The sequence below is a fragment of the Aotus nancymaae genome, unplaced genomic scaffold, assembly GCF_030222135.1.
Source record: "Aotus nancymaae isolate 86718 unplaced genomic scaffold, 86718_ANA_hifiasm-v0.15.2.pri h1tg000012l, whole genome shotgun sequence".
Lineage (NCBI taxonomy): Eukaryota > Metazoa > Chordata > Mammalia > Primates > Aotidae > Aotus > Aotus nancymaae.
The window spans coordinates 38,465,343-38,493,016 of record NW_026988423.1 but is presented as its reverse complement, the minus strand read 5'-3'; the positions used below and the strand labels follow the sequence as shown (position 1 = coordinate 38,493,016).

Sequence of the window (27,674 nt, the reverse complement as noted above, 5' to 3'; positions counted from 1 at the left end):
CACCACTGCACTCCAGCCTGGGCTACAGAGTGAGACTCCATTTTAAAAGAAAAAAAAAAAAATTAGCCCAGCATGGTGGTACACTCCTGTGGTCCCAGCTACACAGAAGGCTGAGACAGGAGGATTGCATGAACCCCAGGAGTTCAAGGCTGCAGTGAACCGTGTTCTCCAGCCTGGGAGACAAAGCAAGACCCCACATCAAAAAACAAAACACACAGTATTTAAAAATTAAAATAAAAAACCTCTTAGGTAGAAACAGCCTGTGGAATATAGAGGCCTATCTATTTACATGGCATTTTCTTGTCCTGAACTCATTCATCTTAATAGCTATTTATTTAATAGGCTGTTTATTTTGTATGTAAACTCAATGACTTGTACTGGCAGCTCCTTTACTTAAAAATATGCTGGAATTTCCGCTAAAACCTCTTATTATTCAAAGTTTGCTAGTTCAGGCATGAAAATTTCCCCTAGGCATAGGAGGTCTAATCTTTTCTACAAATATCACTGAACCACTTTTTAAATCCAAGAATGTCAAAGAGAATTTTTTCTTTTTTACCCATGAAACTTAAAACCAGATTTTTGTTTTCTTTAAAAAAAAAAAAAAAAAGGATAGCTGGGCGCTGTGGCTCACTCCTGTAATCCCACCACTTTGGGAGGCCAGGGCAGGCAGATCACAAGGTCAGAAGATCGAGACCATCCTCGCCAACATGGTAAAACCTCATCTCTACAAAAATACAAAAATTCAGCTGGATGTGGTGGCACACTCCTGTAGTCTCAACTAGGGCGGCTGAGGCAGGAGAATTGCTTGAGCCCAGGAGGTGGAGGTTGCAAAGAGCTGAGACTGCGCCACTGTACTTCAGCCCGGCAACAGACCGAGACTCCATCACAAAAACAAAAACAAAAACAAAAACAAAACCCAGGATAATAATCTATACTCTAGATTAAATATTTTTCCAATATAGGAAAATAGATTTTAAAACTTGCAATCTCATCTAAATAAGCCATAAAGTGAGCTTTTTTAAGAGAAAGTTCCTGTAAATTAGGATTGTAACCTATACTTTTGAAGAATGAGAGGACTAATGAAACTTCAGAACTCAGAAGGAATAAAGCAAAGCAGAGAATAATATTTTACATTTGCGTAACACTGTGTAACTTAAAATCTGTTTTCTTACACAATCTTACTTGGTCCTTGTAATGATCCTGTAAAGTGGGAATTACAATCACCTCTCTACAGATTAAGAAGACAGGGCTCAAATATGTGAGGAGATTATAACAACGTCAAAACTATAAAGTATCAGCAATCAAAGCATAACCCAGGTCTTCTAACTCCAAATTATTTTAAAATAAAGATGAAGAAACACACAAACTACTCCATGTCTTCTTACCCATTAAGGCTATAATACATTTGAACAGAAACACTTGTCAGCCCCTTCCAAAATAGCTAGTAAAGTACCTGCCCCACCCCCAAACCCATAACTCAAGAATAGGAACTCACCTCCTTACACTGTGATGTTCTCTCATCAATGAATATTTGTATATATATGATGTTCCAAATATTACACTACACAGCAGACAACCTTCCCATCCTCAAGTCACAGACCATTCAGAGTCAAGATACACACACAGGAACTGCATACTGCCATTAAAGATTTAAATTAGTAGGTCAATATAACACCAAATGATATGATTCAAGGAAGATTATGACTGGGGTAGTCATAGTGGAGCACTCAATAGGAAAATAAATATAAAGTTATGAATATGAAATTAGGTACAAAGAATATTATTAAGAATGAGAACAGAAATCACAAAAACAGTACAAATTTTAAAAGCTGGCAACACAAAACAAAATCTAGAAAAATAACAATATGTTTATTAATTCCTTAGTCTCTATAATCTTTCCTACATATTTAGGATCTTTGATCACCTCATCATATGCCCGTGATTTTGTAATACTGTCTAGGAAATAATAATTAAGACTCTCCTTTAGCATGGTTAATTTAAAAGTTTAGTATTAATAGTTTGGAATGGTTTCTTTCCACTTCATAATTCATTATTGCAATTCATGCAGAGTTTTAAGGACCACTTTTAAATTTGGGGGCATTTCAAGTTTTCTGGTAGTATGACTAATCTTAAATACCCTTTGACATGAGGAAACTCATCATCTGGTTTTTCAACCATATCCACACTGCCACGGCATTACAGGGGCTTATACTAGCATTCACAGTCGGCCCTACAACTTCATGTTACAAACCTAGGTGAGTCAAATAAGATGGCAGAGTATTCTTGGCAGCCATTCCACACTGAGATGCCCAGCAATAACAACTATACAGAGCAATGGCTGTGGACCACGTAAATGATCTCACTAACCCAAACTGAATATACTCCCAATTCAAGTCCCCTCGGCTGGGAAAAATGCCAGTGGCAATTTAATACTACCCAACATAAGGAGAAGTATGACAAAGGGAAGAAGAGTGGAAGAAGAGAACCATCTTAACTGACTATAGCTAAAGCATCTTAATTTGAGGACACACTGCTAGGTGAAATCCAGGGCCTTCTAAGGGGTCCCTTTGTAAGCGAGGGGCTCTAAAACTGGTTAGATGAGCTTCACTTTAAATCTGCCTCTGAATAATTAAGAATCAAATAAACTGTAACATAGTAGTAATGGAAGTAGTGGCAGGAGCAACTACAGTTAGTAAGAGTAAATCTCTACCACTTATTGATGAAAAACAAAACCTAACACTGAGAGATTACTACTACGACAGGTACTCTGCTAAGCACTTCACAAGAATTATTTAACTTTAATTTTACTGTAAAACTAGTGTTATTTTTGCTATTACTAGATGCTTTAATAGGAGCTTTATATATAGTTACTGTTTTGTAAAACAACCCTACAAAGCTACTTTACATTATTACTACTTTTATAGATAAGAAAATTGACTTTGACAATCACATAGCAGAGCTGAAATTCAAACTCAGATATAGCTATGCTCCTTCATGATAGGAATTCAGAAGAGGAAGAGATCATCTCAGTCAAGAGATCCATTAAAAAGGCTTTACAGACAGGTATATGAAGCTAGATATTGGGGAATAAGTAAGAGATGAACAGAAAGACAAGATGATGACCTGCATTTGGGGTGGATGGGCCATGATAATAAAAGAAAATAAATGGCAATGCACAGGGTTATTCCGAAGACAGTGACAAAATCTATAGAGCCAAAGGCCATGCTACAAATCCCATGCTACAAATCCTGTGATTCCCCAATAGAAAATGAATCAGTTAAAGTCTTATGACCAATTTTTCCCTTATCATGAAGCCATGAGCTTTCTTTTACATAGAAAAAAGAAAAAAAAAAGGTAACATTTCTTTAAAGTCTAATTCCATCTCCCCAGTTCTCTATGAAAGGGTGGATGCAAAGAACATGCAATGAAGTGCCCCATCTCTGTCATCTGGAAAGCCAAATCCAGTGATTTCTCCCTTGATGGTAAGGTAGTTTCCACTGGAAACTGAGGTTTTACACCAAGCATGTCACGTCGTTATTCCACTACAGAGGAGGTATAGAAAAGGACCCATCCTGGAGGCTTAAAATTAGAGCCTCTAAACTCCAGCTAATTTTCTTCCTCAAGGTTTCATTAGAAGATTTCTTTTTATGTGAGCTAAAAAGTGCTGTTCACACATTAGAATAATGACAACCGAAGTTTTAACAGATTTTATTTACTTTGCACATAGGAAACGTACTTGACAAGAAAAGCATAGAAAGTAAAATCTGTGAGTTCAGGAGACAGCAGAACAAAAATACTCCTCCTCAAAAAGTTATCTGACCCTGAACTCACTCTAAGGAATAGTTTTTTGCAATTTGCAAACAGCATGTAGGATATTAGCCCCAGGGTAGTAAAGGAGAAAATATTTGTTCTTGTTTCCATAAAGTCCAAATCCCTCATACAATGTTATAAAAACCTCCTCTTACCACTATTGCCTACACTGAAGAAAGAGAAAAAGTGAGGGAGAAAAAGGAAAAGGCAGGCAGTGATCTGCTGTAAATGAACAGCAGAGGTAGATGAAAGAGGAATTCCACCAATTTCACCTCAGCATTTTGTTCTGTTTTTCATATGGCTTAAGTCTGCACAAGCCATACTAACAGTATGAAACACTGTGAAAATGACAGAAGTAAGCATCTCTAAAATTACATGCATAATCTGTTTTCAAGTTAAATCAAAGTCTCATCTCTGACCTACCTCTAGAGAGTAACTTAAGCTGGAAATATATATAGAATGTGACCACCTGTTTGACACTAACAGTCATCATCCATAAAATAGAAAAGTTAAGCTTCAACAGAATTCATGAAAAGAATAAATAAGAGAAAAATAACATAATGCTTTTGTATACCACTCTTGAAGTTTAGATGCAGTTAGCATCTATTTCAGCAAACATTCTAAAAATATGTGTCCCCTAGAAAGATCCTGGGCCCTAAAGCAGGCTTCTCAATCTGAGATGGTGTATAAATGGTCTTCTGGGGGTTATAAATCCCCCAAAATAGTATATAAAACTTTTCATGTATATGCATTGTCTATATGCGCTGATAAAGACATACCTAAGACTGAACAATTTACAAAAGAAAGAGGTTTATTGGACCTACAGTTCCACGTGGCTGGGAAGGCCTCACAATCATGGCAGAAGGTGAAAGCCACATCTCACATGGGAGCAGACAAGAGAAAAGCTTGTGCAGGGAAACTTTCCTTTTTAAAGTTATTGAGACTTATTCACTCATGAGATCTCATGAGACTTATTCACTCTCATGAGAACGGCATGAGAAAGACCTGCCCCATGATTTGATTTTCTCCCATCAGGTCCTTCCCACAATATGAAGAAATTATGGGAGCTATAAGATGAGATTTGGGTGGAGACACGGAGCTAAACCATATTCCACCCCTGGCCCCTCCCAAATCTCACGTCCTCACATTTCAAAACCAATCATGCCTTCCCAACAGTCCCCCAAAAGTTTAGCTCATTTCAGCATTATCTCAAAACTCCACAGTCTGAAGTCTCATCTGTGACAAGGCAAGTCCCTTCCACCTATGAACCTGTAAAATCAAAAGCAAGTTAGTTACTTCCTAGACACAATGTGGGTATAGGCATTAGGTAAATAAAGCCATTCCAAATGGGAGATATTGGCCAAGACAAAGGGGCTATAGGCCCCATGCAAGTCTGAAATCCAACAAGGCAGTCAAATCTTAAAGTTCCAAAATGATCTCCTTTGCTCCATGTCCCACATCCAGGTCACACTGATAAAAGAGGTGGGTTCTGATACAAAGTCTTGGGCAGCTCCCCACCTATGACTTTGCAGGATACAGCCTCGCTCCTGGCTGCTTTCATGGGCTGGTGTTGAGTGTCTTTTCCAGGAGCACAGTGCAAGCTGTCAGTGGATCTACCATTCCAGGATCTGGAGAACAGTGGCCCTCTTCTCACAGCTCCACTAGGTGGTGCCCCAGTAGGGACTCTGTGTGGGGGCTCTGATCCCATATTTCCCTTCTGCACTGCCCTAGCAGAGGTTCTCCATGAGAGCCCCACTCCTGCAGCAAACTTCTGCTTGGACATCCAGGTGTTTCCATACATCCTCTGAAATCTAGGTGGAGGTTCCCAAACCTCAATTCTTGACTTCTAGGCATTCACAGGCTTACCACCACGTGGAAATTACAAGGTGTGGGACTTGTACCCTCTGAAGCCACGGCCTGAGCTCTATGCTGCTTCCTTTCAGTCATGGCTGGAGAGGCTGGGATACAGGGCACCAAGTCTCTAGGCTGCACACAGCACAGGAACCCTGTGCCCAGCCCATGAAACCACTTTTTCCTCCTACGCCTCAGGGCCTGTGATGGGAGGGGCAGCTGTGAAGACCTCTGACATACTCTGGAGGCATTTTTCCCCACTGTCTTGAAGGTTAACATTCAGGTCCTCATTGCTTATGCAAATTTCTGCAGCCAGCTTGAATTTCTCCTCGGAAAACAGGATTTTAATATTGCATTGTCAAGCTGCAAATCTTCTGAAATTTTATGCTCTACTTCCCTTATAAAACTGAATGCCTTTAACAGCACCCAAGTCACCTCTTGAATGCTTTGCTGCTTAGAAATTTATTCCACTAGGTACCCTAAATCATCTCTCTCAAGTTCGAAGTTCCACAAATCTCTAGGGCAAAATGCTGCCAGTCTCTTTGCTAAAATATAGCACAAGTCACCTTTACTCTGGTTCCCAATAATTTCCTCATCTCCATCTGAGACCACCTTAGCTTGGATTTCATCATCCATATCATTATCAGCTTTTTGGTCAAAACCATTCAACAAGTCTCTAGGGAGTTTCAAACTTTCCCACATTTTCCTGTCTTCTTCTGAGCCCATCAACATGTTCCAACCTTTGCCTTTTACCCAGTTCCAAAGTCACTTCCACATTTTCAGGTATCTTCAGTAGCACCCCACTCTACTGGTGACCAGTTTACTCTATTAATCCATTTTCATGCTGCTGAAAAAGACATACCAAGACTGGGCAATTTTACAAAAGAAAGAGGTTTACTGGATTTACTGTTCCATGTGATTGGGGAGGCCTCACAGTCATGGCAGAAGGTGAAAGGTATGTCTCACATGGCAGCAGACAAGAGAAGAGAGTTTGTGCAGGGAAACTCTCCTTTCTAAACCCATCAGATCTTGAGAGACTTATTCACTATCATGACAACAGCACAGGAAAGACCCACCCCCATGATTCAATTATCACCCACTGGGTCCCTCCCACAACATGAGGAAATTACAGGAGCTATGAGACTTAGGTAGGGACACAGAGCCAAACCATATCATACATAAAAGCATTTTTTGGAGGAGTCCATAGATTTCATCTTTTCTTATAAAGTGGTCCAAACTTAAGCTATTTCACTGATGTTACCCCAAGGTCTAAAACAAAGTCTGATAAATAAAATATTTAGATATTTGTTTTTACTCAGCCACTGCTCTAGTGATTCACAGCAAAGGCTCTAAGCTCATTCTTTATCACCAGTGGATTTACCAGCTAGACCAAATAAGGTAAGAGTGAAAACTTCATATTTGATGCTTAGAAATCAGACTGAATTAAAAAAGCAACCCAACCAATTGGCTATCCATTTTTTCTTCATGGTAAACAAACATAGGAATTCTTGAAACACTAGATCTACTAAGTAAAGCTGTAGCTTTAAAAAAACAAAACAGGGCAGGGCGCAGTGGCTTATGCCTGTAATCCTAGGACTTTGGGAGACCAAGGCAGGCAGATCATGAGGTCAGGAGTCCAAGACCAGCCTGACCAACATGGTGAAACCCCATCTCTACTAAAAATAAATTATAAAAATTAGCCAGATGTAGTGGCACATGCCTGTAATCCCAGCTACTCAGGAGCCTGAAGCAGGAGACTCCTTAGAACCCAGGAGGCAGAGGTTGCACTCCAGCCTGGGTGACAGAGCAAGACTCTGTCTCAAACAAACAAACAAAAAACCTAAAAAACAAAACAAAAAAACAAGGGTCTAAATGATAAATTTTTCCAACCTCTCAGGATGGAGGACGGCTTCAAAACAAGTTTACCTGGCTATAAAACATACCTAAACTTTCAGAAGAGGACGAGACTTCTGTTGACTACATTTCCAAAACCTTCAAATGAAATTACAATTAACAAGTATGAATTAAATCAATTAATCAGTTAAAAATTATATGCCAACTAAGTCACTCATTTGGACCTAAAACTCATATAGATAAAGTGGAAAGAAAGGGAAAGAATCTAATAAGAAAGGGAAAGAAATGTGGATGTTTTGGTGGTAGTGTGAGAGAGGTGGTGTTTAAACTACTTTCAAGTGATTTGGATGACAATCAATATTATTTCCCCAAGGTCCAAAAAATGAATCACATGCAAAGCCAGGAAATGAATCCAAAATGCCTAACACCCACGATGCTGTGCTCTTTTCTTCACCCAGAAAGCCATCTGAAAGGCTGCAAACAATGCAGCCTTCCAGAGATGCAGTGGGTGGTTTTTGTCCACACAGTACATTGGACTGCACCTTTCAGTAAACCAGCACTTCATCCCGTGGAAAATGGAATCTCAGATATCAGCTAGAAAGCTCGGTAAAGTTACCTTTGTACTTTGTCCCTGAATGTCTTCATATATATCTGTAGACTGTGTAGGTGTTGTTTCAGGTGGCTGTCTAGTGTGGAATAGCTGTAATTCTCCAAATTTAAAGTTGCTGAAATTTTAAGTTAATGATAGATGTTTGCTTTTCAGACAAACTCATTCAAGGAAAGAGATTACAGCTGTAGGGTTAGGTATATTTTTTAAATAACAGAGCCCTATCCTTAAAGCAGTGATCCGTAAAGAAAGGCATACAACCCCAACCCTCAAGATTATCAGAACTTCCTGGGGGTGTAGACAATGAAAAAAACAGCAAATATTTAAATTTATAATTTTGTATTTGAAAAAGGAAAACAAAAACGTTACCCTTATAACAAGAACACTTAAAGAAGGGCATGTGACTCTTCCATTATTAAGAAGGGGGAATAGGTGAAGTATAGTTGCAATTCCTGTTTTCAGAAGTGTAGTTTATTAGATGCCCTGAAGAGCCATTCTGCTATAACACTAGATCCTGCATAAATCATAGTTTTTACTGAATCTCTCACAAGGAAGTGGAGGAATCTTTAAAAGGACAAACCAATATAGCCGTAGGCTAAAACCAGAGAGCAGAAAGTCGGGTGAAGAGTGTTAAACTGAGGGCAAAGGCTCATTTTAACATTTCAGTGGCAACACTGAGCCCTTGGACCAGCAGGAAGGCAGGCAAGAGGAAAGCAGAGCCTGAGATTTTTAAGTAATGCCAGGGATCCTGAAAGAGCTGGTCACCCCAGAGAGAGGCTGTCCTGCCACTCAGTGGAAGGCTGCACTCTCAAGAAAAGGCATCCTTGACACACTAATATCCAGAATCTATAAGGAACTTAAACACAAAAAGAAAACAACCCCATTAAAAAGTGGGCAAAAGATGTGAACAGATACTTCTCAAAAGACATGTATGTGGCCAAGAAACATAAAAAAAAAGTTCAACATCACTCACCATCAGAGAGATGCAAATCTAAACCACAATGAGATGCCATCTCACACCAGTCAGAATTGCTATTAAGGAATCAAAACACAGGTCAGGCATGGTGTGGCTCACGTCTGTAATCCCAGCACTTCGAGAGGTCAAGGCAGGCAGATCACCTAAAGTCAAGAGCTTGAGACTTGCCTGGCCAACAAGGCAAAACCCTGACTCTACTAAAAATACAAAAATTAGCCAGGTGTGATGGGAGGTGCCTGTAATCCCAGCTACCTAGGAGGCTGAGGCAGGAGAATTGCTTGAAACCAGGGGGCAGAGGTTGCAGTGAGCCAAGATCGCACCACCGTACTCCAGCCTGGGCAACAGAGCAAGACTCCATCTCAAACAAGGGAAAAAAAAAGCAATAGATGTTGGTGAGATGCAAAGAAAGGGGAATGCTTATACACTGTTGGTAGGAATGTAAATTAGTTCAGGCCCTGTGAAAAGCAGTTTGGACATTTCTCAAATAACTAAAAGCAGAACTACCATTCAATCCATGAATCCCATTACTGGGTATATACCCAAAGGAAAATAAATTGTTCTATCAAAAAGACACATGTACTCATACGTTTATCCCAGCAGTATTGACAATAGTACAAACATGGAATCATGCTAGATGTCCACAAACGGTGGACTGGATTAAAACAAATGTGGTATATGTACACCATGGACTACCATGCCACCCATTATAAAGAACAAAACCATGTCCTTTGCAGCAACTTGGATGCAGTTGGAGACCATAAGTGAATTAATGCAGAAAACAGAAAACCAAGTATCACATGTTTTCATTTATAAGTGGGAGCTAGATGTGTACCCATGTGGGTACACGTGGACATAAAGCTGGGAACAAAAGACACTGGGGACTCCAAAAGTGGTGAGGAAGGGAGACAAGGGTTGAAAAACTTCCTATTGGGTGAGGGATCACTAGAAGACCAAACCTCAGCATCATGCAATATACTCTGTAACAAACCTGTACATGTACCCTGAATCTAAAGATTTTTTTCAAAAAAAGGTTTTAAAATAAAGGCTTTGAATACCAGTTTAGGGTGCCTCAAACCTGTAATCCCAGCATTTTGGGAGTCTCGGGCAGGTGGATTTCTTGAGTTCAGGAATTTGAGACCAGCCTGGGAAATACAGTGAAACCTCATCTCTACAAAAAAATGCAAAAATTACCCAGGTATGGAGATGCACACCTGTAGTCTCAGCTACTTGGGAGGCTGAGATGAGTGCATCACTTGAGCCCAGGAATTCAAGGCTTCAGTGAGCCATGATTACATCACTGCACTCCAGCCTGGGTGAGAAAGTGAGACCCCAATCTCTTAAAAAAAAAAAAAAGAGAGAGAGAGAGACTTTGAAATAAACAAGAAGATTACTGAGTATCTTCAATATAAAAATAGGCTGTCTAGTACATTCTTCCAGGTTATCCAATTCTATGAGGGCTCTATGCCTTCCATTGTCTTTGATCTATTTTACAACTCCATACATTGTAGAAAACTATGAGTAATGCAAACTACTCTTATACATAGCGATGTAAATCACGTGTGGCAGAATGCAATTCATTACTGTTCAATGGATAGTGACACTTTTTTTTTTTTACCAATTTATAATTCATTTCATTAAGTCAAGGCCTATAAAAAAGAAAAAAACATAAAAAATATAATTCATTTTAGTATTGCTTATTTGACTATATATATATGGTGCTTTATTTTTCTTTTGATTTCTTTATAAGATCTTGTCAATTCCTTCATTAATTAACAAATTCAATAAAATCTTTGACATTAAAAAAAATTTTTAAAGCATCTCCTTGGAGGCTGGGTGTAGTGGCTCATGTCTATAAACTCAGCTGTTTGGGAGGCTGAGGCAGAAGGACCACTTGAGACCAGGAGTTCTAGATCACCACGGGCAATAGAGTGAGACTCCATTTCTAAAAAATTAAATAAATAAAATAAAAAGTAGTTTCCCAGGTGTGGTGCTGCACACCAATAGAAAAACAAAAGAGAAAGCATCCTTGGGTAGGCCTAGATTTTCATAGATTAAAATATCAACCAAATATCCATTTATAATACAAGCAAAGAAACAAACCACCATATGTACAAGTCATAAGAAGTAACAAACAACAGATTTAGATCCCCAAGAACTTCAGATATTTGAAATATCATATATGGAATATAAAACAGCTGTGCACACAATTTTTTTTTTTTGAGACGAAGTTTCACTCCTGTTGACTAGGCTGGAGTGCAATGGTGCCATCTCTGCTCACAGCAACCTTCACCTCCCAGGTTCAAGCAATTCTCCTGCCTCAGTCTCCCAAGTAGCTGGGATTACAGGAATGTGCCACCACGCCTGGTTAATTTTGTACTTTTAGTATAGATGAGGTTTCTCCATGTTGCTCAGGCTGGTCTCAAACTCCTGACCTCAGGTGATCTGCTCGCCTTGGCCTCCCAAAGTGTTGGGATTACAGGCATGAGCCACCACACCCAGCCCACAATGTTTTAAAATTTTGAAAAGGAGTAAGCCGGGTACGGTGTCTCATGCCTATAATCCCAGCACTGAGGCGGGTGGATCACCTGAGGTGGTGAGTTCAAGACCAGCCTGACCAACATGGAGAAACCCTGTCCCTACTGAAAATACAAAATTAGCCAGGCGTGGTGGCGCATGCCTGTAATCCCAGCTACTTGGGAGGCTGAGGCAGGAGAATTGCTTGAACCTGGGAGGCAGAGGTGGCCAGGAGCTGAGATCGCACTATTGCATTCCAGCCTCTGCAACAAGAGTGAAACTCTGTCTCAAAAAAAAAAAAAGGAGTAAAAAAAAATAAGTAAGCAACAAAAGACTAGATTATAAAAAGAACCAGGTACAATTTTAGAAATCAGTAATATAATTGTGAAAAAACTCTGTGCATTGGTTAAATAGGTTAGATACAGCTGGAAGTAGATGTAGTTAGTTGTAAGACAAAAATGAATAAAGAACCCGGAATAGCACAGAGAGACAAAAACATTAAAAATGACAAAAAAGGTTAACAGTACTAGAGGACAGGATGGACAAAATATGTTTAATCACAGTCACAGAAAAAAAATTAAGCAGATAGAAGCTAGGTGATATCTGAATGAATAATAGCTGAGAATTCTCAAGAAAGAAATTCACAGGTACACAAAGCACAACATATAACAAGTAGAGTAACTGAAAAGAAATTCAGGCAGAGCATGGTGGTGCATGCCTATAATTTCAGCACTTTGGGAGGCCAAGGCAGTAGGGTCCCTTGTACTCAGGAGTTCTAGATCAGCCTGGGGAACATAGTAAGACCTTGTCTCTACTAATAATGTTTTAAAAATTAGCCAGGTAAGGTGGTATCCATCTGCAGTCCTGGCTACTTGGGAGGTTGAGGCAGGAGGATGGCTTGAGCCCAGGAGATCAAGGCTGCAGTTGGCCGTGATGCACCACTGCACTCCAGCCTGGGCAACAGAGTGAGACCCTGTCTGAAAAAATAAGAAAGAAAAGGAAAAGAAAGTCACCCTATAGACCTTGTAGTAATGTTTTAGAATGCCAAAGACAGAGAAAGCGTCTTTAAAGTAGCTGGAAAGAAGATAGGCAACCTAGACAAGATTGAAGATATGAATGACCACAAACTTCACAATAGTAATAAATGGAAACTGGAAAGCATATATAGTCCAAGCTCTAAAACAAAATAAGTGTGAACCTAAAATTATGTATCTAGCAAATCTATGTATTTCAAGAACAAAATTAAAGTAGGCATATTTTCAGATATAAACACAAACTAGTTCAACATCAAGAGACCTACACGGAAGAAGTTCCCTTGAACTATTCGAACAGCTTCCTAACTGACCTCCCTCTCCAATTTTCTTCTCTAATATTCCTAAAACCATTCTGATCATATTACTTTCCTGCTTGAAACTGCCAGATGAGTTTCTAGACACTATGTAATAAAGTCCAAATGTCTTAGCTGGGCATTTAAAGTGCTTTACAATGTTGTTACTTGCCAATGTTCTCTTCAATGACAATCTGGCTCCTTAATTTACTAGCTGTGACCTTGGGCCAGGTAATTAGCCTGCCCAAGTCTAAGACTCAGTATCTGTAAAATGAAACCTCTAAAACTGCTGAGACCAATTACGATAGCTCAGATGCCATGGACTGAATGTATGTGTCCTCCCAAAGTTCATATGATGTGATGTGTGATTGCATTAGGAGGCAGTGCCTTTGGAAGGTAATTGGGTTAAATGAGATCATGAAGATGAAAACTCCATCATGGGCTTAGTGCCCTTATAAGAGACTCCAGAGCTCTTTTTTTCTCCACCATGTGAGGACACAGAGGTCTGCAAGCCAGGAATGGGGCCCTCATCAGGAACCCAATCTGTAGGCACTTCATCTTGGACATCCCAGGCTCCAGAACTGTGAGAAATAAATGTCTTATTTATGTCACCCTGTTTGTGGTATTCCGTTATAGAAGCCCAAGCTCACTAATACCCCAGGTAAAGCAATAAGCCACAGTGCTTAGCACATAGTTTTCCGTAATTGGCAGGTGTTATTATTATCATTATAATAACTCACTCATCCCAAAATGTATTCGCAAGTCCATGCCTTTGCCACGTTATTTCCTCCACTTTTCTATCAACACCCTTGTCCCTCCAAATCTATATTTAAGTCAGTCAAAATTATCTGTACAAGTCCAGCTAGCTCTTGAAATTCTCCTCTACCAGGCCAGCTCAAAGTAAGTGCTCTTACCTCTAAACCCATAGGATATTTACCCAAATGCTGCTCTGTTATTTAACTAAACTATATGTTCCCTCTAGTCAAGGGAAGACATTATCTTAAGTTCTCCTGTTTTGCCCATGGAAGGCTTTACTGCCATAAAAATGGAGACTACTAAATAAATATGGATTGGATGATTAAGTTTCAGTACCCTGGCAGAGATGCTCTGAAGGAAAAACATGCCAAAAAAAAGAAAGCAGCTGTCTTAGGATATGCTGCATTGTCTCTAAGCTTCCACACAGCTGCACTTCATTCCAAAGGCCTTAAATATTTTCCTTAGAGAAAGACATCCAACAAGGAAGGAAGTCCATGTTGGGCAGGAAGAAGTGATGGGGCACATGAGCTGACAGTGTGCTTCAGAAAACATCTTTCAGAGTCTAGTTTCAACAGAAGTCAATTTTACCCTGTATTTTTATCACCCAGGAGGAAGAAAACAGAGATCTTCCAGGGGCTGCCACAGAGTAGGGGCTCAATAAATTTTGGCTGACTTTGCGCAGGTGAACCAAGGCCATTACTCAGATTATTTTGTCTGTGTGTTCAAAAAGAATGCGGGAGGCGGGTAATCTCAGCAGCTCTCTTTCAGTTTTTCAGCTCACCATTTGCTGAGGATGCCACAGCTGACTCCCACACCCAAAAGTCAGTGACAACTAATCTCTCAAATGAGTCACAAAGAATACATGATCAAGCAACTGAACTTCCAGTCAGACCCTCCTTCATCCAATGTGGCTGATACTAAGAAGCTAGAAAAATGCACAATCCACATGCTATCACATTAAACTAACAAATTACATTTTCCTATTACTAGTGCCAAATTTAAAATTCCACTACTGTATCTACTGAAAGCCAAACCAAGATGCAATTTTTTTCATTACACAAAAAATATCCTCAATTAAAGATCATTTGGAAAACAGACAAAGGAATAAAAGAATCAACCAGGAAAACAACAATAAAAAAGCAGAAAACAATTGGCTATAATACTTCCATTCAGAAACAGCCCCTATCAACATTCTGGTTCATTTTCATCCTGTTTCTTCCCTCATGCATAAATGTTTTGTGTAACTGTAATCATATAGTATATACTAATATACCTGCAGCAGCTTGTGTCACTTAAATGATATAGGCATTTCTCCAATCTTTTTCTCCTTCTTAACCTTGTTAATTGCACAAAAGTAGATCGCAGAAAGATTATGAAATTAAACCAAGTCAGTAAATTCTTACCATTCTTTTTCTTTCACAGTAACTACTGTAGTAAAACCTGAGACTTTTCTAGAAGTTCCTAAGGCCACTAGAAATAAGATAAGACATTTTTTAAAAATGCCTAGATACAGAGAGTGTTTAAGAAATTTAACTCACTTTCAAGTGACAAAGAGAGACAAACTCAATATTTACTAAAATCACCTCTGGAAAGACATTAAAAAAATTAAATTCAGCCTCCATTCCCAACAATTTTTTTTTTAAAGATGGAGTCTCCCTCTGTGGCCTAGGCTGAAGTGCAATGGCACCATCTTGGCTCACAACAACCTCCACTTCTCGCATTCAAGCAATTCTCTTGCCTTAGCCTCCCGAGTAGCTGGGATTACAGGTGCATGTCACCATGCCCAGCCAATTTTTTTGTATTTTTAGTAGAGACAGAGTTTCACCATGTTGGTCAGGCTGGTCTCGAACTCCTGACCTTGTGCTCTGCCTGCCTCAGCCTCCCAAAGTGCTGGGATTACAGGTGTGAGCACCAATCCAGCCTCCAACAAATTTTTATATCATTGAGAAGATACAATGCACTTACACCCAACAACTAAAGCCCAATATAAATTGGAGTCAGTTACCCTGGCTCTTTAAGGGCTGGGGATGTTTTATTCATTTTGCAACCCTAGCACACGAAACAGTGCCTGGCATAGCATAGATACTCAATAAATAACTGTTGTACTAAATTGAACTAAAGACTATGATCTAAGCTTATTTAGAGATAGGAAGGATCACTGTGAGCTGAGGTTGTCAAACATAGCAGACAGCACAAATATGGCAGAATTTGATTTTGGCAATAATTTTCAGGAAGAAGACTGAACCATAGAAACTTTGGGATACTCTGCAAATGAAAAATGACATAAGGAAAAATGTTCATATAGTCCTAACTCTATGAGTTTGATGTTTTTATACAAGCAGCACTGAAACCTCTGCTGTATTAACTACTCATGGGAAATGTAATACAACACAAAACAGATACTATTTAAAACCAAAAGAAACACACCAACACAAAATACTACAGCATTCCTGAGACATCATAAACAAGGGCTAACTCTCAGGAAGCTTTCTGTGTGCCATGCCAAGAAGCAAAGAGACAGTCAATTAAGGCTTTAGCTCTCCATATAAAGTACCACAGTGGATACTGTCCTTGCTAAACTAGGTGTAAAAGAATGTGCTTACCAAAACTTTCTTTCAGGATCTCTTTACCCTGCAGTGAAGCTATTTGCATATACTACTATACTACTAGAATTCTGAGGGTACATACAAAGATCTGAAATTCGCATTCAACTCTAACAGTGTTGAATGCATACCACCTGACTATAAACGTGTGTGTGTGTGTGTGTGTGTGTGTGTGTGTGTGTGTTTGAGACGGAGTTTCACTCGTCACCCAGGCTGGAGTGCAGTGGCGCGATCTTGGCTTCTGCCTCAGCCTCCAGTGTAGCTGGGACTACAGGCGCGCACCACCAAACCCAGCTAATTTTTGTATTTTTAATAGAGACAGGGTTTCACCATGCTGGCCAAGATGTTCTCTATCTCCTGACCTTATGATCGGCCTGCCTTGGACCTCCCAAAGTGCTGGGATTACAGGCGTGAGTCACTGCACCCCGCCGACTATAAACATATCTTAAAAGAGAATCCAGCCAGGCGTGGTGGCTCACACCTGTAATCCCAGCACTTTGGGAGGCCAAGGCGGACAGATAACTTGACGTTAGGAGTTCAAGACCAGCCTGGTCAACATGCTGAAACCTCGTGTCTACTAAAAATAATACGAAAATTAGCCAGGTGCAGTGGCACTTGTCTGTAATCTCAGCTACTCGGGAGGCTGAGGCAGGAGAATTGCTTGAACCTGGGAGGTGGAGTTTTGTAATGAGCTGAGATCATGCCACTGCACTGGAGACTCTGTGTCCAAAAAAAAGAAAAAAATCCAACTTTATCACTAAGGTGTTGTTCAGCAGACTCCATACATCCTAACTTCCTTCACACATATTTTCCTTTATTACATTTGTGCTTTTAAAAAATTCAAAGAATTTATGGAGACGGAATTTGCTAATATCTTATCTCTAACAGCCGATAGTCGAATGTACTAAATCCATAGCTGCATGTCTGTTACATTGTGTGGCCATCTTACACTTGATGAAATTCTGGTTGCTTTCAAAGGAATTGATTTAAACCTAACCTATGGAGTTTCCTTACGAACAAGTTCCATAGAGCTCAGGGGTTGTGTGGATAATAATTCTGTCTGGATGTAATACTGCAATTACTTATGATTAAGTATTTCTAGTACTTATCCATTCAGTCTCCTTAGCCTGAAGCACTTAAGAACAAATGCTCATCAACAAGTCATGTGGGAATGAGCAGCTGATAGAAAGTACTGCATGCTTTCAAGACAGGTGTTCTTTGTTTTTCTTAAAACAAACACACAAGTCTGACAACGATTATCTGCCAGATAATTAAGAATTAGAACAACATAAAAGAATATGCCATTCTAAAAAATGTTACTGGAGTCCAAACAAATGAAAATAAAGAATTAAACTTTTTTTTTTTTTTGAGACAGAGTCTCACTCTGTCACCAGGCTGGAGTACAGTGGCACGATCTTGGCTCACTGCAACCTCCGCCTCCAGGTTCAAGTGATTCCCCTGCCTTAACCTCCCGAGTAGCTGGGACTACAGGCATGTGCTACCACACCCAGCTAATTTCTGTATTTTTAGTAGAGATGGGGTTTCACCATGTTGGCGAGAATGGTCTCGATCTCTTGACCTCGTGATCCACCTGCCTTGGCCTCCCAAAGTGCCAGGATTACAGGCATGAGTTACCGCATCTGGCAAAGAATTAAACATTTTTTCAAAAATTTCCCAGAAATTTTGATTTTCAGATTTTGATATGCTTCAGCACACAAATTGTCTTATCCCAAGAATGCAAACTGTTACTATTTTAATTCTAAATGAAGCACTTCTCTCTAGGATGTCAAAGATTTGGAAACCTAACACTAATTAGTACACAATCATTCAAAAAAGACATGTGGCGTAACATTTGTAAAGCTGAACTGCACCTGTCATGAGTCAACAAAAGAATATTTTATGTACAAACCACATAGTGCTAAACACTTAACAATTTGCTTAAACTGATCCACAAAAAGAACTCCACTGTCAAATGGAATAATACAAATAACCAAAAATTGGATTAACACAAATAATGAAAGATTTCCAATTTAAAATGCACAGGATATCACCCTGGACAAGTTTCTGAATCTCTCTATACTTCTGTTCCTTCATCCACAAAAAGGGCATAATAATAGTAACAACTTTTAGAGTTATCAAGATTAAATAAATTAGTACACATTAAATTCTTGTAACAGAGCTTGGGAGAAGGTAACCACAAAAGAAATGTTTGCCATTATATCAAGAACCAAAATTTTTAAGAAGAAATAAATAGTAATAGCAATTGAGAATAAAAATAAAAAATAAAAAAGACACAGATGTCATGACTTCTGGAAGAATAGTTTTAGGGTATGCTTAAAGCATAAACCAAATAATGAGAAAAGAGCTCTCTACTAAAAAAAGGATAGCTACATGCATTCAAAGTAATTAATACATCCTATCACCTTTATTCTTTGTCATTAGTACTAGTTTGCAAAATTTGATTCTTCTTCCTACGCTCTGCATGTAAATCCTGGCCCCTACCAGCAAAAAAGCCACAGACCTAGTCCCTTAGGAGAAGAAAATCAGAGGTTAAGAGTATGTGAAGCTCTTCACATTTTCCAGTTTTATTAACAAACTACCAAGTTGAAACTCATTCCTGAGCTAAACTGCCAAATGCTTCTGCAATAAAAACTGCAAACTTTCATGTGAACAGATCTTTTCAACAATAGGGAGTTGTTCCAGGCTGTGAATAGGACAGTGTCAGTGTGACTAACACAGCGGGTGCTGGACATTCCTGACACCCTTGTCCCCTGGCTAGCCTTTGATCACTTATCTCCCAACTGCATTTTGTTTTGGGAAACACTTTCAGGCAAAGTATATAGGCTTTGCCTTAGTGTATATCATCTATAAGCTAAAACTCATCTTTTGTCACAGAGCCCATCACGAGCATCCTATTAGCATAAAGCACCAAACACAGGAATGCTTTGTTTTCCTAAATCTGTCCACCCTCAGTCCCGAACAATCTCTCCGTGTTTTAACTTGTATATTTTGGAAAACATCATGGGATGACATTGGCAAATCAGCTAAACCATAAAATGACTAAGAACGTTAAAAGGTCCTGGTCTGGTTACCTGCAGATGGCTGCCAGGGGAAGAGTGTGGTGCCCTGCTTTAGGTAAGTACGAGGTTGAGGCTTCACTACTTATTCAGAATGCAGCCTTGGAAAGCAGACTAGACTTGACTCTGAAAATAGATTAAAGAAACCTACCTCATAGAGTTGCTGAAAGGAGTAAACGAGACAATGTCTCCAAAGTGCCTAGAAGATAGTACATGCTCACTACGTAAACGAAAGCTATTTTAGTCCTCTGTACAACTGTCCAGGGAAATGTGGATCTAATGAGAATTCCAAACAGAGGGAAAGAAAATGGACAAAACTCTCAAGTTTTTCAGGGTGTCTTGATCAAATGGCCTGAATGCTATTTCTGGATAAGGGTCTGCGTGGTCTCTTGGGCCAGGCCAGAGACAAAAAAAGGTACCGGATTGATACCCAGACATTTATTTCTGCAAAAGAAAAAGCAGTTCCTTTGTTTGGAGTCAAATGAACTGCAGATCCCCAGAGGGCTGTGATCAAGCAGCACGCCAGGCCTCGGAGCTCTGCCTCGCTGGTCCTCGGCTACGTCCCCCCTCCACCGCCCCGCTCACCGTCCCTTCTCGAGAGCACAGCACTGCCGGGCAGGGTCTTCCAGCAAGTTCCAGCGCCCACGCCGCAGCTGCCGCGCTCCCTCAAGGGCCGTGCCCACCGCCCAGGAGGAGCCCACCCCGGGGATGAGCCCACTGCCCAGCACAGGACCCCACCCCGGGGATGAGTCCACCGTCCAGCACAGGACCCCACCCCGGGGATGAGCCCACCGCCCAGCACGGGACCCCACCCGGGAGATGGGCCCCCTCGGGGAATGAGACCACCGCCCAGCACAGGGCCCCGCCAGGGAAGAGTCCGCCTCCAGGGCGCGACGGCGGTCCGGGTCTGACTCACTGCCTGAGACCGGCCCCCCACCCCAAATTAGCCCCCGCCCAGAATTATTAACCCCCGCCTGGAATTCACTCCCGCCCAGGTCCAGCTGCCCAGCGTCCCAGGGCCCCCTCCCGAGCCAGGCCCGGGTCCCAGCCCTGGCCTCAGGGACGCGGGCGCGCGCCGCCCCTCCGGCCCGGGACACTGGGCTCCCTCCAAGCCAGGACCGCTATTCTCGCCCGGACCGGCTCCCGCCGCTTCGGCCCGCTCTGCTTCCGTCGCCCCCAGACCCTCCCCAACGGCGGAAACGCACAAACTCACCTCTGAAAAGCAGCAGCAGAAAGAAGTCAGGCAGCCGGGCGCAGAGCCGGAGTCTTGGTGGCCGCCTCAGCGCCATGTCGAGGGGAGCTGAGGTGCCCGCGGCCGCGCGGCGCAGCTCAGCTCGTAGTCCCCGCGCGCATGCGCCCAGCCTGCCTGGACCCGGCGAGCGGGTTACCATAGCGACCGCCAGGCCCAGCTGATCCGACACCATGGTGACCGAGGAAGCTGGTCTAGTTGCTTATAGATGCAGCGATGCTCTGGACCAGGCCCATGGGGTCTCTTTCAATGAACTTGGCGGGAGGGGCTAAAGAAATATGTCTAAGAGTAAAGAGGGGTATATTTCTATAGCTATAGAATAAATCCATCACAACAGGTCGGAGAAGGAACACTCCTTTAAAATCTGGGAAATGAAGTATTTCTTATTTTACAAATAAGGATGCAGCCCAGTTAGCATGGAAGCATTATTGCCTTCACATCTTTCGGGCCCCCAATTCCAAATGTGATGGAAGGAAAAGAGCTGAAATCTACTTAAAACATAAGAAAGACATACATTATACAGTACTTAAAAGTGATGTCTTGCTAAAATAAGTTGTTTCTGTGGTAGATCAAAAGCATGATGGTATATCCAATAGTTTATTCTACAGAAAAGCAGACTAATTCTTTGCTCTGATTTCTGAATACTAGGAGATGGTAAAACCAGGGAAAGATGAGGACAAACAGGAAAAACGAAGAGAAGGATAAATTAAAGCAGAAATTAGACCTAAAAAAAAAAGCAGCAGAATTTAAAGTCTCACTTAATACTGTGGAAAATACTTGAAAAGCTTATATTTTATCAAGTATAGAAAGTACACCTCCAATGTTCCCAGAAACAACAGTCTAGCAATAGAATTCTGAATATAATTGTTAGTAAAAGAAGTCAGAGTTTCCAACCAACACTTTTAAAAGTTTACCTTTTTCATATACTCATGCTACTTTTTTAGTATTTTTAGTTTTTAGGCAAAATAGAAGTATATTAACATATATACCAAATTTGTATATGTAAATGCCAACAAACATGAAATAGATTGAGATTGTTGCCAAGAATATACTTCAGTTTCCATCACTATATAATCTTCCTTGCAAGTCTTTATAATTGCTCAGATCTTCATGTGAATTGATTACCTTCTCAAAAATCTTGTAAAGACAGAATACAATTTAAAAAGTAACTCAGTCGCCTTTTATGATTCTATTCGTCTTTCCTTTCATAAATCTTCTTTAAGTTCCAGGTCACCCTGCACTAAATTACAAGTAAAAGTGTGAAAAGTTGTTTTATAATGGTGGCCTGTTTCTCTTTAACAAACACATAATAGAGAAATTAAAAAAAAGAGGAAACTTTGCCTTAGGCCGCCGACACTTTTTTCTGCCCTCTCTTTTCTCTATTATTTCCTTTAGCGCCTGGTCACTAACTAGTTACCTAACTAAAGGATCTGTTTTGGTTACTGGAAATGTGAGACGGTGTCTGACTGTGGACAGAGCACAGTTTTCAGAAACCCGTGCCTCTTTTCTCCTGAGGAATTTTCAGTGTTTGCATTGTAAAATTGTCTGTCTGTTAAATGGTCTTCTCTGCTAGGCAATCTTTTGAAACTCGGACCAAGATTACAAAGAAAGGCTGCATGAATATTCCATAAGGGGGAGAGGTTCCTAGGAGAGTGGATGGCAGGTGCTTCATTGTAAGACATTGATTTTCCTCTGCAGATGGAGTCGGCATGTCATTACAGCAGCTGACAGTTCCTGGAATGAAAGCCTAACTAGGAATGCAGCAGGGTAGGGTAGGACACACATGGCTGTGAAGTGGTCTGCTCCTCCTTAGGGTTTCATTGTTCCCTGGAGAGCTCTGACCCTGTGCAGAAGGGAATCCGAGCTCAATGAGGCCAGCAGCAAAGCCCCAGAGGCATTCCATGAGTAGCACTGAGGAGGCTCTACCTCCATCACAGCATTATCCATCTGAGTATGCTTATTTCTGAGGAGAGATGCATTTCTTAAAAGAGCTCAGTGAACTGAATGTAAACCAACAATAAAATTTTAAGCCCCGGCCAGGCGAAGTGGCTCACGCCTGTAATCCCAGCACTTTGGAAGGCCAAGGCCGGCAGATCATAAAGTCAGGAGTTCGAGTCCAGCCTGACCAACATGGTGAAACCCTGTCTCTACTAAAAATACAAAAATTAGTCAGATGTGGTGGTGTGCTCCTGTAAACCCAGCTACTCAGGAAGCTGAGGCAGGAGAATCGCTTGAACCTGGGAGGCGGAGGTTGTAGTGAGTCAAGATCTCGCCACTGCACTTCTGCCTGGGTGACAGAGTGAGACTCTGTCTCAAAAAAAAAAAGAAAAAAGAAGAAGAAAAGAAAAAGACTAAGCCCCACCAACAATCTGAATCGACCCCTCCTCTCAGACAAAGGCACTTGAAAGTTAACCAGAAAAACTAGTTCAGGCCATGATGGTGGAGTTGGACATGCCTCATTATGCCCTCCTCCCTTCTGGAATTCAGGCCCAACTGACCAGCATCAACATTAAAACAGATCTTAAGACTTACAGGGCCAGGTGCGGTGGTTTACACCTGTAATCCTAGCCCTTTGGGAGGCCAAGGCAGGCAGATCAACTGAGGTCAGGAGTTCAAGACCAGTCTCGCCAACATGGTGAAATCCTGTGTCTACTAAAAATACAAAAAATTAACCAGGCATGGTAGTGTGTGCCTGTAGTTTCAGCTACTCAGGAGGCTGAGGCAGGAGAATTGCTTGAACCGGGAGGTGGAAATTGCAGTGAGCTGAGATCATGCCACTGCACTCCACCTGGGCAATACAGTGAGACTCTGTCTCAACAAAAGAAAACAAAAAAGAAAAAAAAAGACTGATAGAACAGACTCTCTCTCTGAAGCCTGTTACACAGAGGCTTCATCCATATGATGGAAACTTGCTCTCTACAGCTCTTATTCTAACCCAGACATTCCTTTCTTTCTTTTTTCTTTTTTCTTTTTTTTTTGAGAGAGTCTTACCCTGTCACTCAGGCTGGAGTGCAGTGGCACGAAATCATGGCTCAAGCCTTCACATCCAGACTCAAACAATCCTCCCACCTCAACCTCTCGAGTAGCTGGGACCACAGGCATGCGCCACCATGCCTGGCTAATTTTTTTTTTTTTTTTTTAAGAGATGGGGTCTCACCATGTTGCCTAAGCTGGTCTTGAACTACTGGACTCAAGTAATTTGCCCACCTCGACTTCCCAATGTGCTGGGATTACAGACGCAAACCACTGTCCCAGAGCCAGACATTCCTTTCTATCAGAAAAATCTTTGAATCTGTCTATGAACCTGGAATCCCAACATTACCCACTTCCAGTTGTCCCGCTTTTCTAGACAGAACAAATGTACATCTTCCATGTATTGACTGATGTCTCTTGTCTCAAAAAAAAAAAAAGTAACATGATCATGACTTCTCTTCCTTCCCTATGCTACTGTAGCCCAGAACAATCACCTGAGTCAACCCTCACCGCATGAGAGAAGTGGAAGCCTTTGACTAATGGAAGTCTCTGACCCCAGAGTCATTCTTTAAAACATTCTTCATCAGGCCTTTTCAAAGACCTGGTATGTTTCTGTTTCATCTCCCCTCTCTTTAAGTCCCATCTTCCTCACAGTATTTTCAACTATGTTATCACATTTTATCTCAACTCTTATCCTCTGCTCTTTCCTTCAAAGTGTTTCTTTAATTGTATTTAAACAGGAAAACCCCCTCCCACCTCCCTCTAAGAAAACAGCAGCAGATGGCACTTCCATCTCCTCCAATAACATATGCATCTTGTGGTCTGCAAAAGAAGAAAAGTTCTGCAGTTCAATCTATTTACACATTTCTCTCCTTTGTTCAAAAAGTTTATACCAGCCGGGCGCGGTGGCTCACGCCTGTAATCGCAGCACTTTGGGAGGCCGAGGCAGGCGGATCACCAGGTCAGGAGTCCAAGAGCAGCCTGACCAACATGAGGAAACCCCATCTCTACTATAAAAAAATACAGAAATTAGCCAGGCATGGTGGGGCATGCCTGTAATTCCAGCTACTCAGGAGGCTGAGGCAGGAGAATCACTTGAACCAGGAAGCAGAGGTTACAGTGAGCTGAGATCGTGCCACTGCACTCCAGCCTGGGCAACAGAGCAAGACTTTGTCTCAAAAAACAAAAAAGCAAAAAAATGGGAGTCACACCCTTACACTAGGGCAGGAGTTAAAGTGTCCTGGTGGTATCTCCATCAGCCCAGTGCTTTTTACTGGTGCACCTTAAAACACAACATGGCAGCCAACAGTGGGCAATAACTCAAGGAAAGCCCCTGACACAGGACTGCTTCTCCAGGGCTGATGTTCCTGGGAATTTCTCACTTCAGGTCCCATGAAGAATATCACCCATGCTGCCTCTGTGAGGGTGTCTGCCTCAATTCTTTCTCTGAAGATGTGGAGAAGCAGGGTGTCTCTGCGGACACCAAAGAAAAGGTGTCCAAGATAGCTAGTAAACAGCAGTCCCCAGTCACCTTCCAAGAAGGATCCCTGTGATGACATAAAACAGATCAGCCTTTTTTTTTTTTATCCTCTTCACTTGACTTGTTGAATATTTGCCCTGGCCTGGGGAGAAGGTGAGAAGCTGTTTTCCGGATAGTGCCTCAGGGCTGAGGACACTGATGAGCCCCAGGGATAGGTGTGCTGCCTCCAACGGTTTCAGATGCAGTCCTAGAGCACCTGCTGCTTGTGGGTGGGGACTGAGACAATCTGGGTGGCGCAGTCCACAGGGTACCTGCAGCGCTCTTGTGCTCCAGTTCCATGCCTCCTGGATGCTCCAACTACTTTGTTTACAGATGAGAGATATTTTTATTCCATCCCTCCAATTAGAGATAATTTTCTCTTCACACAAATTACACCATGAAGTGTTTACTTCCTGGCAGCACCAGTGAGAGACTGGGGCCTTTGCTCTTTTCCCTTGTCTGCTACTGAGATCTTGTACTTTACACTGAGTCCCAGCCAGAGTCAACCCTCGGTTTCAGGGCTTTGGAATGGGGAAAGCTCTTCCTAAGAGCTCTAGGCCAGGGATTTGACAGAGTAATTTATATCACTAGGAGCTTTCTAGAATGGGGAAGATACCTTTTAATGGTGGCCACTGCAGAGGTTCCGGATATCCTGTTCCAGGACTGGAAATGGGGGGACATAATTCGATTTCCAGGTTTCTAATGTGAAGGGTTATTCCACAGGAAACTTTTTCCCCCAAAATTATTCAAGACCATGCCCCTTGAGCAAGCAGATAAAAGCTCTGGATAAGACTCTATGGTTTCTCTTTAATGCCATGAAATTATATTCCCACGAAATTTAGAATCAGGAAGAGTGGATGTATTTGGTCCTCTTGGGTGATTCTCAGATTCTGAAAGCACACAAGACACTCAGCGGAGACTTACTCCAGTGGGAATGGCCACGCAGCCCACGAAGGACAGAGAACTCGAATCCCGCATCCCCAAAGGGCACCTATGCTTCTGCACCCCTTACACTCAGAGCTCACCCTTTAGTCCATTCATTCTTGCAGGCAATAAGTTGTTTTCCAGCTGGGCATTGTTCTCTAGGTTTGCATGGCCCCCGTGCACCAGGCCTACCACTAGCTGCTGCCCAGGACAGAACACAGGAAGGAAGCCGGAAGCTCTGCTGAGCTTGGAGGTCCAAGATTCTCCTTGTGTGCTCCCCACAAGGAAGCAATGGGCACCCCCACTGCCACTGGCCTAGTACGGGCTTCGTCATTTTTCATCTGGATTGTTAAAATGATCTGTAGGTATATCTTCCTGTATCTAGATGTTTCTTTTCAAAATTGTGACTAGGACCTAGAACAATAAGGGGCACTCAGTAAATATCTTTGGAATGAATGAATATAAGATACCTGTGCCCTGCAGAACCAACATCTGCTCATGTTGTCCTGCTTAAAATTCTTAACACCTTCAGAATATAGTTAACATCCCTTAGTACAGGAGTCCCCAGTCTTTTTGGCACCAGGGACAAGTTTTGTGGAAGACAAGTTTTCCACGGAAAGGTTGGGTGGAGCAGTGTTTCCGGATACAACTGTTTCACCTCAGATCATCAGGCTGATTAGCTAGACTCTCATAAGGAGCGGGAAACTTAGACCCCTTGCATGTGCAATTCACAACAGGGTTTGTGCTCCCATGAGACTATTGCTGATCTGACAGGAGGCAGAGCTCAGGCAGTAATACTCTCCTTCCTACCTCTAACCTCCTGCGTGTGGCCCAGTTCCTGACTACTACCAGTGTGAGGCCTGGGGGTTCGGGATCCCTGCCTTGGTATGACTAAAAAAATCATAGATGGGCCAAGCACAGTGGCTCACACCTGTAATTCCAGCACTTTGGGAGGCTGAGGTGCGTGAATCACCTGAGGTCAGGAGTTTGAGGCTAGCCTGACCAACACGGCGAAACCCCGTCTCTACTAAAAATACAAAAATTAGCCAGGCATTGTGGCAGGCACCGATAATCCCAGCTACTAGGGAGGCTGAGGCAGGAAAATTGTGGCGGGCACCGGTAATCCCAGTTACTAGGGAGGCTGAGGCAGGAGAATTGTGTAAACCCAGGAGGCAGAAGCTGCAGTGAGCCGAGATCACGCCACTGCATTCCAGCCTGGGCGACAGGGCGAGATTCCATCTCAAAAAAATAAAATAAGTCATGGATGAAAAAATACACTCTATGTTCATGAGAACCACGACTTCAGCATGTCATACCACCCCCTCACCTATTGCCTTGAATCCAGCTACGCTAAGTTAGCTGTGGTTCTTAAGACTTGCCAGGCTCTTGCGAGTCATTGCAGTTGCCTATGCCATTCTTGCTGCCTGTATTACCCTCCCCTTCTGCCTGGTGTCGCCGAAAAAAGTCAAACTCTGTAAAATATTTTAAGAGATCTATCACGAGCCAAATATAAGTTACCAATGGCCCGTGACACAGACCTCGGGAGATCCTGAGAACAGGTGCCCAAGGTGGTCGGGCACATCTTGGGTTTAGACATTTTAGGGAGACATGAGACATCAATCAATACCTGTAAG

The 27,674-nt window shown here is 41.8% G+C and overlaps 1 protein-coding gene across 1 annotated transcript in view; it reads right to left on the bottom strand.

The window, feature by feature from the left end:
* Positions 1–20,814, bottom strand: part of JAM3 (junctional adhesion molecule 3) — a 65,915-nt gene extending 45,101 nt beyond the window's left edge. The window contains 3 exon segments of the mRNA XM_021672517.2: positions 20,589–20,709; positions 20,712–20,757; positions 20,759–20,814. Coding sequence (XP_021528192.2) covers positions 20,589–20,709; positions 20,712–20,757; positions 20,759–20,799 — 208 coding nt within the window. The 5' untranslated portion in view covers positions 20,800–20,814.
* Positions 20,815–27,674: the final 6,860 nt, after the last annotated feature.